The sequence below is a fragment of the Belonocnema kinseyi genome, chromosome 3 (genome assembly GCF_010883055.1).
Source record: "Belonocnema kinseyi isolate 2016_QV_RU_SX_M_011 chromosome 3, B_treatae_v1, whole genome shotgun sequence".
NCBI classification, from domain to species: domain Eukaryota; kingdom Metazoa; phylum Arthropoda; class Insecta; order Hymenoptera; family Cynipidae; genus Belonocnema; species Belonocnema kinseyi.
The window spans coordinates 44,550,413-44,562,906 of record NC_046659.1 but is presented as its reverse complement, the minus strand read 5'-3'; the positions used below and the strand labels follow the sequence as shown (position 1 = coordinate 44,562,906).

At 34.9% G+C, this 12,494-nt stretch overlaps 1 protein-coding gene across 4 annotated transcripts in view; it reads left to right on the top strand.

The window, feature by feature from the left end:
• Window positions 1–3,127, top strand: part of LOC117169389 (beta-1,4-glucuronyltransferase 1-like) — a 72,129-nt gene extending 69,002 nt beyond the window's left edge. For all 4 annotated transcript variants that reach the window (XM_033355746.1, XM_033355747.1, XM_033355748.1 and 1 more), the window contains 2 exons: window positions 2,409–2,610; window positions 2,733–3,127. In XM_033355746.1, coding sequence (XP_033211637.1) covers window positions 2,409–2,610; window positions 2,733–2,942 — 412 coding nt within the window. In that variant the 3' untranslated portion in view covers window positions 2,943–3,127. The remainder of the gene's footprint in view (window positions 1–2,408; window positions 2,611–2,732) is intronic.
• The last annotated feature ends 9,367 nt before the right edge of the window (window positions 3,128–12,494 follow it).

The following is a 12,494-nucleotide window of genomic DNA, read 5'->3' as shown; positions in this document are numbered from 1 at the left end:
AATTAAAATTCGAAAATTTTTTCTAAAGCCTCCAGGGGACTTCGTTTTCGCACGAAAAAATTTTATGTGCCCTTATTGCATCCGGACCCACAATTTTGGTGTTAAATATTTTGCTATTAAATGCAATGGGATGGGTCAGTCTACGCAAACACGATTTTTATAACTTTTTCAGAAATATCTCTGGGGCGCACGGGTGTCATTTCTAGAAAACTTGGAATTTTAATCAGGACCCCTTAATAATCTGTTTTTGGCAAAAAACGCGCGCTACCTACTTGATAGGTTAAAAGTATCAGATGCCTGGAATCGTATAGGAATGTTTTTTAAAATAGAAACTACATCTAAAGAAACTAGCATGTGATCTGGAGGAATAATACATAACTTAATGTTTTTACAAAGGATAAGCTATATATGACATGTGAATAATTTTTTTGATAACATTATGATAAAATGATAAAATTCTGGACAAAAAGGTAGATAATTTGTATAGAGAACAGTTAATAGTGGAAACAATTAGTCTCAGGGGGCATTAGGTTTATGGATTTTAGGGAGGTCGTAGGCCTTTGGATTGATGGCTGAGCAAGTTCTGAGTTTTTTTTTGCTTAGTATGGGGAAATAAAATTATTAAACTCTGAATCAGGCACCAAATTTTTGTTTTTTTGTTGTAAAGTATCAGCGTATTTAAATTTAGATAAGGAATAAAGGTGCCTTTATCGGCAATACTAAATATTACATATGGGTTTCTTATTTTTTACTTACGTGGCACATTAGAATCTGATATAAACTCAAATTTAATTCAATTTTAATATCCTAAAAAGGAAACATCATTTATAATAATTTTGGAACATTGATTTTTAATTAAAGTTTGAGATTTTCCAAGTTCAAAATACCAGTTCAAATAGAGGCAATGATATTGTGAACATGTGAGTCATTGATGATACCTTGATGCTACATTGATGATTCCTTGAAAAGCAAAGAGTAACCGTGGCCAAAGAAAAAGAAAAAACCATTTGGAAGAATCCCCATAATTTGATATAATGTTTAAAATTCCACCTGCTTGTAATGTTGTGCGTTTAGTCTCGACCTTTTTGTCCATAACGTGAAACAATGTTATCGGAACAAAGATTCACATCCGACAGATAGCTTATTCTTTATAAGAAAAATAACTTATGTAGTATTCCTCCAGATCACGTCTTTGTATCTGATGTTTTAAACTGTGTGATTTTAAGATGACCTGAAATTTGTGAATTTACCGAAATTCCACTTCATTATTTTTTATGTTACACTGAATTATGTTTCAATTCCACCTTTTTCATGTTTGGTAGCTTCTCTTATAAAAAGTAAAAAATGGCTTAGTTAATTACACTGTTTCAAAAATCTCCCTTTTTCAGTTCCATTTTTCTTACGTTAATTATATGATATAATCACTGCTGTTCCTAAAAATAAAATCCATATACTCCTTGAAAATTTAAATTCTTATGATCGTAATATTAAATTTTCTATAGAAGTTAAAGAAAATTCAAAAATTAATTTTTTTAGACACTCTTGTTATTAGATGTGATGATTTATTAAAAATCAATTGGTATCAAGAGAAAACTTGGCCTGGTCGTTACTCAATTAAAGACTGTTAAAAGAAAAAAATTCCAATTATATAACACTACATTTGCTTCCATCCTGTTGCAGTTACGCATACTACTCTTACTAAATACTCTAATGATACCGGTCATAATTTCGATTAATGTAATTTTAAAATTTTATCACTGAAAACAATAGAGCTCGTAGAAAAATAATTGAAAACTTTTTTTATCAACAAAGTACCAAATACTGTTAATCTAGATTTTTGCGAACAATTTATTTCCTGACGTTTACAAACCCGTTACTAAAATTCCGTCTTTTGACTGGTATCATATTTATTGCTTATAATATTGATTTAAAATTGAGGGCCTCATTTTACGAAACAACCATTCTTTTATTTGAAATTTTTTAATTTGTATCTAATCATTGTTGGCTCTTTATTTAATATATTCTACATTATTTATAAGTTTTTAAAGGCTTAATAAATCTTTTAATTTGTCTGATAAGGGTTCAAACAGTGAACGAAACGTTTCAAAAGAGTTATTGCACTGCTTCTCTTTTGACCTTCATTTCCATGGCTTGATTCGTTACTTAATACAAAGAAAAGGCCGAGCGTAAACGAACAACAAAAATATTTTGGTACTACTTGGTAGGAAACGAAATAACAATGATAAAAGTATGCGACCTTATCAAGTTGCCATTCACATGTATTCGATAACACTCTTCTGAATTCCATTTTTTATCCTAAATTGCTCGTAGACAACAATGACCATCAATGGAAACAATTAGAGAACACATTTTGTCCATCAATGTAACTAAGAAAAATATATTTAAAGGTACGTTTGCCCTCATTGTCAGAGATTTCCTGGTCTTACAAGATGGATTCTTCGACCCGATTCAGGAAGAATAAGCCCACTTATTGTTACCAGAAGAGAATTTCCGAATCACAGATGGGAACCAGTTTTTATTGGGACGAGAGAAGATCCTCTTTACACTGAAGATATGACTTGGGAAGGTCGTCAGGATAAAATGGCTCAGGTACTTTGCTCAAATTTAGATGTGAGATATTCGTCCAATAATTAGGAAAAAATTTATGATAAAAATATTTCTATAATAATAAAAGAATGGCTTGTTATTTAAATATCTTTTAAATGCTCTAGATGTTCCAGATGTGTTTGCTGAATTACCGTCTTATAGTCTTAGACGGCGCATTTTTGGTACATACTCCTGGAATTAAGCGCAAGGCAATTCTAAGTAATATCAAACCGCCATCAAATCGCGGCCAAGAAAAAAGGAATGCCATAATATATCAAAGCGTGGTAAAGCGTTTGCTTAAGCAATATCCTTCAAATCGGCGATGTAGACAATAGTAGAATTATAGTTTCTGATGGAAGGGATTTTCAAACATGTAAAATAAAAGCAAATTGAATTCCTTGCTAAAAATATTGCTTTAAAGATGTGTGGATTTATTAGATTCACGCGAGTAAGTGCAATTTTTAAACTTCGTACAAATTTTACTCTGTGCAACTCAATATCAAGTCATACTTAAGAAGAGAATAGATGTTAAATATATGTGATAGATAATACTCTGCTGTAGTTACTTCATTATTCAGCAGTATTTTTTTTTAACTGTAATCGAGAACTGATATAATAGTATATGATGCACGAAGGAAGAGAAATAATCTTCTTACAGTCGATCGAAAGTTTTTGCAAACATGCGAGGCCGTAAAAAGACTTTGCTGTCTCAGCAAACATGATATTTTATGTAATAAGTGTATGGTTTTCGAGCTTTTCATGGCATCACATCTCAGGTTTGAAGTTAGTTTACAGAATTAAGTACTGCGTAGAACGGTGCGCGTGGGTCGATGTGACCAACGCACTTGCGCGCGCACTTCTCGCGAACGGGTAAGTACCTGGCCACCAACAATTACCTGCCTTGCTACTCCAAAGCACGCTCTGAAAGCGAGGAAAAAATACTTGTGTTACCTATAATTTTTATGGCTATTTAACATTCTACCTAAGCTGCATGTCAGTATCTGCTTTTTTGTTTTTTCGATCTTGGAAAAAGATAAACACCATGCTAAGTGTGTTTGAATTCAAAGTATCTAAGAGGAACATAATCGTTTCTGAAAATGTTATGTTTACAGCAAATTAGAGTCAAAAATTTACAAACGAAAAAATGTTGGAAAAAGAAAAGTAGCCAACCACCTGCCCCAAATTAATTTTTTTTAGTTTTTCCAAAATTTTGTTTCCAGGCCAATTTTGAACATCCTATTAGTGGTCATTCACAAAATACGTGATACGTTTAGGGGAGGGTGGGGGTTCGCCAAAGTATCATTCTCCATTTTAAGACAATTACGGGGAAAATTATAAATCATTTTAAAGCTAAAGCATCGAATAGTGGCTTATTTAAACATATGTGTGAAAAAATGGATTTTGATTATGCTACTCTTCTAATTCACGCTGAGGTAACAGATAAATCCTATTATTCATTTTTTTTGTCAAAAACAGAAATTAAAAAAATACATTCTTAGTATCGATAGCTTGCACATGAGAAGACGCCGACCATACTTTTCGCCTTGAAAGATGAGATTTCCTTCAAGGATCGACTAGTTGTACTTGATTTTAACGATGGTTTGAATGACACAATTTGAAACTACTTAACTCGTGTAAGAGAAGAATTTCTTAGTTACTGTTCTCATAAAGGTAGAAAACGGACTGAAAACAAGACTATACACTGTTAGAAATGTTAGCAATATAAGTATACATTGAAGGTCAACTTTGTTTTTTTTTATATGGAAACCCCCTTTTTTACATCTGCAATTGATAGAGCGGAAAATTCTGCGTTCAGGTACGTACCCAAGTAATAAGTTAATTGTAACAGTCAAGGTCAGTTAGAGGTTATTTGAAATTAACAAAATTTTTCAAGAGTTCAGTGTAATTCCTGAAGTAAATTTCAACGAGAAATTCAACGGTGAACTCTGTATTGATCTTGGTTACAGAGTTTTGAATATTGTAAAATTATAACGAAATTTTCCATTAAAAGTTTCAGGTATTCTGGTGAGAGTACTGTTCCTCCCCCTATACCGTTTTTCGATACCGAAGTCAATACCTAAGGCGATACCATAAGTCCTATACCGTTTTTCCATTGCAATATTACGAATCGAAACTAAATTTACATATTACGAGTACAGACTTACTATCTTTCGCTAAAAGATTATTATGGCGCAAGCTAAACTTTCGGAACAAGCGAGGGTATCTGTATTAATGATGCGAGGTTGGGGAGATCGAGGTCGATCTTATGATCAAGTTCGTTTGGTTTTTAATCGCACTTTTCGCAATGGAGAAGGGTTAAATCCTGTCTCAAAATCAACAATTGAAAGAACTGTAAGGCGCTTTATGAATCATGGATCTATCAAGGACCTTCAGAGAACTGGTCGGCTAAAACCTGCAGGATATGAGGAAATGCAGATGGACATAGCCCAATCATTTGTTGAAAACCCACACCTTAGTTTACGTCGAGCTAGTGATGAGCGTGACGTTGTTCCTGAGACAGTGCGAAATATTTTAAAAAGCATTAATTTCCATCCTTGCAAAGTTCATCTGGTACAAGAGCTTAATGAACACGATCCTGATTGTAAGGTTGAATTTTGTGAAATTATGACGGAAAGAATTGATAGAGATCCTATTTTATTGTACAATACAGTATTTTCAGATGAATCTACTTTTACTTTAAAAGGTGAAGTTAACAGGCAAAATTGTAAACATTGGTCCGACACAAATCCCGATTGAATGTTGGAGAGTCACACACAATATATACAAAAGATTAATGTTTGGGCCGGTATCTTGAATGATACATTATATAGGCTCTTTCTTCAATGATGGTAATCTCAATGCCCGTGCATATAAAGAGCTTCTCAGAAAACAAATTGTACCAAGAATAAAGGAGATTACAGGCGATAATTTTCAAAATATTTGGTTCCAGCAGGACGAAGCAGCGGCTCATTGCGGTAGGGAGGTTCGAGCATATTTGGATACTCAGGTCCCTCAAATTTAGATTGGAAGAAGGGGTGAAATCGAGTGGCCTGCTAGATCTCCTTATCTGACGCCTCTCGGCTATTTTCTTTGGGGTTATTTAAAGAGCAAAGTATACTCAACTTAACCGCAAAGCTTAGACGAATTGCAGAATCGGATTCTGCAACAGGCTACTTTGATTGATAGGGAGATGATTCGTAATGCTATAACTCATTTTTATAATTGCATAGCTTTTTGTTAAGAAACTCAAGGGTTTCAGTTCGAACATCTTCAATGAAGCATGAGAAGCAAGGGGACTCACGCTAATCAAGCACCCCAAAGGGAACAAAATTTACTACGTCCACGTCGTTGTTCCTGGGTAATGCTAAACGTAAACGTAAACTGCTTGGAAAAAACCTTGAAAAAACCTTGAAGATCATCACCAAGATCAATACAGAGCTCACCAATGAATTCCTCGTTGAAATTTACTTCAGGAATTGCACTGAGCTCTTGGAAAACTTTGCTGAATTCAAATACCCTCCAACTGACCTTGAACGTTAAAATTGACCTATGACTTGTAGAATATTCCGCTCTATCGATTGCATATGTAAAAAAGTGGGTTTTCATTCAAAAAAGCAAAGTTAACCTTCAAAAAGCCATGAAGGTCAACTTCAAGGTCAAAATGAAAATCACCATTAAATTCTTCGTTAAAATTTACTTCAGGAATAACCTTCACTTGTTTGAAAAATATTTTACTTGAGGAAATATCCACCCGTCCCGGGATTTTTTAGATACAATGTATACGTGTTTACAATATTTAGGTACGCAAGCGCGAAACTTTTTGTATAAACTTTGTTCGAAAGGATGACAACATTTTTACCAGTTCTCTATCATTAGTATACATATGTGACAGGTACATTAAGCTAGCAACTCCACAATCGAATTTTTGAATTTTTTATAGCTTAGAATTTTGGGCTTTTCTTTTGGGCTACAATACAAATTTTTGGGCTCCTTTACTTCTTTCAAAAAATCAATATTCTTGTAGAGGTGCCAGCTTACATTAACCCAGCACGTCCACTTCTTTAAATCACTAAATAATAAAAATTAAATTACACCAGAATTTTGGGATTTTTTGGGGCTCTTAAAATCCTCAAAAAGATTTTCTCCAAACCAACCCTTAACTTCCAAAATCAACCCCCTTCAAAAAATTGAAAATTTTTAGTAATTCATTCACGGGATATTTTTAGGCTTTTTTGGGCTACCAGAAATTACCCACTTCGATTTCTGGGCTCCAACCCTTACAGTAAAAAATTAACCCCTTTGTAACACGCTGGTATGAAATTGTCAAAAAATAACTCTTTTTAAATTTTAGAGCTTGAATAGAGTCTCTGATTTTTGGGATCCTCGAAAATAACCGCTACGATTTTTGCGCTTCAACTCTTAACGCCAAAAATCAACCCCTCGCTACCACGTAGATACAACATTATCAACAAATTAATTTTTTTAGAATTTTTGAATTGAAATAAAGTCTCTGATTTTTGGGCTCCTCGAAAATACACGCTACGATTTTTGGGCTTCAACCCTTAACGTCAAAAATAGACTCACGTAGATACTACTCTGTCAAAAAATGAATTTTTCTAGAATTTTTTAATGGAAATAGAGTCTCTGATTTTTGGGCTCCTCGAAAACACACGATACGATTTTTGGACTTTAACCCTTAACGTCAAAAATCAGCCCACGTAGATACTACTTTGTCAAAAAATCAATTTTTCTAGAATTTTTCAATGGAAATAGAGTCTCTGATTTTTGAGCTCCTCGAAAATACACGCTACCATTTTTGGGCTTCAACCTTTAACGTCAAAAATAGACTCACTTACATACTACTTTGTCAGAAAATCGATTTATCTAGAATATTTTAATGGAAATAGAGTCTCTGGTTTTTGGGCTCCTCGAAAATACATGCTACGATTTTTGGGCCTTAACCCTCAATGTCAAAAATCCAACTCTCTCTACCAAGTAGATACAACTTTCTCAAAAAAAATATTTTAGTAGAATTTTTCAATGGAAATAGAGTCCCTAATTTTTGGGTTCCTCGAAAATACCCGCTACGATTTTTGGGCTTTAACCCTTAACATCAACAATAAACCCCTCTCTACCACGTAGATACAACGTTGTCAAAAAATAAATTTTGTGAAATAAATTTTGTGAAAAAATCGTAACGTGTATTTTCGAGGAGCCCAAAAATCAGAGACTCTATTTCCATTGAAAAACTCTAGAAAAATTGATTTTTTAACAAAGTTGTATCTACGTGGATTGTTTTTGGACGTTAAGGGTTGAAACCCAAAAGTCGTAGCGTGTATTTTCGAGGAGCCCAAAAATCAGAAACTCTATTTCCATTAAAAAATTCTACAAAAATTTATTTGCAAAGTTGTATTTACGCGGTAGAGGGGGGTTGATTTTTGACGTCAAGGGTTGAAGCCCAAAAATCGAAGCGGGTATTTTCGAGGAGCCCAAAAATCAGAAACTCTATTTCCATTAAAAAATTCTACAAAAATTTATTTGCAGTCAAAGTTGTATTTACGCGGTAGAGGGGGGTTGATTTTTGACGTTAAGGGTTGAAGCACAAAAATCGTAGCGGGTATTTTCGATGAGCCCAAAAATCAGAGACTTTATTTCTATTGAAGAATTCTACAAAAATTCATTTTTTGACAAAGTTGTACCTACGTGTTTGAGAGGGGTTGATTTTTGACGTTAAGGGTTAAAGCCCAAAAATCGTAACGGGTATTTTCGAGGAGTCCAAAAATCAGAGACTCTATTTCAATTGAAAAATTCTAGAAAAATTGATTTTTTGACAAAGTAGTATCTACGTGAGTTAATTTTTGACGTTAAGGGTTGAAGCCCAAAAATTGTAGCGTGTATTTTCAAGGATCCCAAAAATCAGAGATTTTATTCAAGCTCTAAAATTTTATAATAGTTATTTTTTGACAATTTCGTATCTGCGTGTTACAAAGGGGTTAATTTTTTGCTGTAAGGGTTGGAGCCCAACAATCGGAGTGGGTATTTTCTGGGAGCCCAAAAAAGCCCAAAAATATCCCGTTATTCAATTACTGAAATCTTTCAATTTTTTGAAGGGGTTTGATTTTGGAAGTTAAGGGTTGGATTGGGGAAAATTTTTTTTGCGAATTTCAAGAGCCGAAAGAGCCCAAATTTCTGGTGTAATTGAATGTCTATTATTTAGTGATTTAAAGAAGTGGAGGTGCTGGGTTAACGTAAGCTGGCACCTCCACAAGAAAATTGATTTTTTGAAAAAAGTAAAGAACCCCAAAAATTGTTATTGCAGCCCAAAAAACCGCAAAATTCTGAGCTATGAAAAATTAAAAAATTTGATTGTGGAGGTGCTAGCTTAGGTACCTCTGCGAAAAGCAGCCCCACCGACCATGATTCTTACACTTTCCAAATAACGATCTCGAATAGAAAAATTAGTAGAGTGTAGACATGCTCAAGTTTTACACTGGGCTTATATTTTTTATAAGATAAACTGGTCGGATCCCTGCTTTGATACCGGCCGGGATCCGTTCGGCTTATCCGGCCACAAGGCTGTTGAAAAAGTTTCTTCAGGCGACAAATTGGTAACTTAATAATACAGTGAATAGATAAAGAATAAGGTGAACTTAAAATGTCAAATCAAGTTAACCAATTCTGTCGAGAAAATTGCAGTAGAATTTCAATCACTGATGATAGAATCTCCTAGCAGTTGTCTAATTTGAGAATTCAAGTGGGGATTTTAGGGTAGGAAGGAAAAAAAGGAAAAATGTATACCCAAAGAAGTATACCTTGATTAAAAATAATAATAATCCACGCACTAAGTCGGGTTTTCAAACTGATTACTGATATAAGGTTGATTTTAATTACGAATCACGATTTTATTTGCGAACTTCGAAAGGAACGACGCTACGTGAGTGCAACGTCCATCCTTGTTCGTGGTGCGAAACTAACACTTACTAAGTGTATACGCAGACGCCAAATACGTAAAAACTAAACATTTTCTGAAAATAGATAAAATTATAAAAATTGTAACAGTTTTGCTATCGCATGTAGCAGAATCAATACCACTTTTAATTTACAAGTTGAAATATGGAAAAAAAATTTAAGAATTTAAAAATGCTCATTTCTGTTACAGGTATCTAATATCTCTTTAAATTATACTTTTTAAATAATATAATCCAACATGAATAATTATGTCTTTGATAATGTCACGGATTTCAAAATATGTGTCATTTCTTTAAAGAAACTATCCTGACCTGTGCTAGGCCGGCTCCCGACCATGAGATCTAATAAAGCTTGGCCTGGCCAGTAACCGGCGGCTTCGGACTAGATAATTTGAGAAAAATGTGGCCCGATTGGCTCCCGACCAGCTCCTGTCCATGAAATCCAATCAAGAGTAGCCTGGCCGAGATCCGACGAGAAACTTTATTGTAATAAAGGCAATCGGGAAAATTACTGCACAGGCACTGATAACACAGCCACACGCAAAAAAAAGTGTGCGGATCTGGTAACAAGAAACACGTATTCCTATGGATTTTGGAACGCTGAATTCAAATTCGGTATAAAAAATCATCCATCACGTCATGGTTGAGCCATAACCTCAAAAAATGACGAAAAATCATACAACTGTGAAGGATCAACCCTTGCCTGATATCAACTTATTTAACATTACTTTATCCAACGGAAAATGACCTCACCTAACCTGAATTAACAAAAAATTATTTAACTACATGTAAAGCTCTGGAAGCATATTTTCCCAGTAGCAAATGTGTGCTACATCGAATGGGTCAACTCGTGCCTAACCTAGAAATAAATTTAACCTAGCCTAACCTAACCTAACCTCAAGAAACACAATTAAACTGATTGTGTTGTCCCGTTGTGTTTGCGGTACCATTTCAATCAGCTTCGGCTTAACCTGCATAGTGGTTTAACCTATCCTAACCTAGCAAAACATGACCTAACCTAACCGATTACGCTGGCAACCCTGTTCTTGCGGACTTTCATATTTTGACATTAATAGCAGTAAATGTCTGGAGTTTCGTAACCGCTTGTTGCTAGCATTATTTGCCTGTGTCTGTAACCAGGGCACCTCCACGTGGTGACGGTGGGCAAAGGATCCACATTGACTGAGTTCTTGAGTAAACGACGTTCATGCCGTCATGTCAGAAAGAGGTAAAAAGTGTATTACGATGCAGGGAAAAAACCCAGTATCGGCGTCTGGTCAGGGTGGGAAAGCGGGCTCTCCGACGTCGTCATCACGCAACCGTAGCTCTTCATCAATGGATCACTTGGTTGGTGTAGAATCTCATGCTACAAGGAAAAAAACCGCGAGCATTTCTCAATCGCATGCCATGTCAAGTTTTGTTAGGTTAGGATAGGTTAAACCTTTATGTAGGTTAAGCCGAAGCTGAATGAAACGGTAGCGCAAACACAACAGGACAACACAATGAGTTTAATTGTGTTACGTGAAGTTAGGTTAGGTTAGGTCAGGTCAGGTTTTTTTAGGTTAGGATAGGTTTGACCTCTTCGCAGGTTAAGGCCAAGCTGATTCAAATGGTACCGCCAAAACAAAGGGACAACACAATCAGTTTAATTGTGTTTCCTGAGGTTAGGTTAGGTTAGGCTAGGTTAGATTTATTTCTAGGTTAGGCTCGAGTTGACCCATCTGCTGTAGCACACATTTGCTACTGGGAAAATATGCTTCCAGAGCTTTACGTGTAGTTCAATAAATTTTTGTTAATTCAGGTTAGGTGAGGTCAGGTTCTATTGGGTAAAGTTATGCTAAATAAGTTGATATCAGGCAAGGGTTGATCCTTCACAGTTGTCGACATGTTTTTGAAGTGAAAATTTGCATCACTGGCATTATTTTGAAATTTATTTGCCTCAGTGCATGATTTTTCGTCATTTTTTGAGGTTATGGCTCAACCATGACGTGATAGGTGATTTTTAATGCCGAATTTGAATTCAGCGTCCCAAAATCCATAGGAATACGTTTATCTTGTTACGAGATCCGCACACTTTTTTGTTGTGTGGCTGTGTAATGATTATATATGCACATAAAACATTTATATTTTAGCATTATTTATATTTTTCATATTAATATTAATTGATAAAACTTCAGAAAGCTTCTTAAAATATATTTTCTTTGATTTCTGTAAAACTCAATATTAAAACATCCAGTAGGTAAATTTATTATTTTTTATTTCATTGCTCACCGTCAATTTAACGTCAATCATTTGAATATAGTCAGTTTCCAATCTAAAGGTAACAAAGGGCTGCTTATTCTCAAGTGATCGGGTACTCTATGCGACTCAGCTGAATTCTAGCAACTTTAGAGACTCGCGGTGACTGGCGCTTTGAAGCAGTAACACAATATAGTATGTATACTTATTTGAAAACATTGAGATTTAGCGATATATAGTAACGCTACAATGCCATGATTTCAAATGGATTTATGTGGCACACAGGTGAATCATCTGTGTGACTGCTGTGTTGCAATTATGACTTAAGAATGAGAAACACGCTCCCACTTCCATCAACTCAAGTAGAACTCGGTTCGATTCCTGTGGACTCTTAGAAACTCTATGAAATCGGCTAACTCTTTTAAATCATGTGGACTCTCTAATTTGAAGTCACGATAGAGTAAATCTAGGAGTATTTAGATCGCTCGAGTCTCGACACGAGAGTGAACATCCTTTTGGAAGGTAGCTACACGTAACCTTGTTTTCCAAATGTCATTTAGAGAGTACATTTTTTCAAAAGGCTGACGACCTCTGTTTCATAGTGTGAATTATGATTCACTTTTTATCGTTACAAATATCTGGAGATCCTCGAAAATTGATGGACCTCGGTATTTTGCGTAA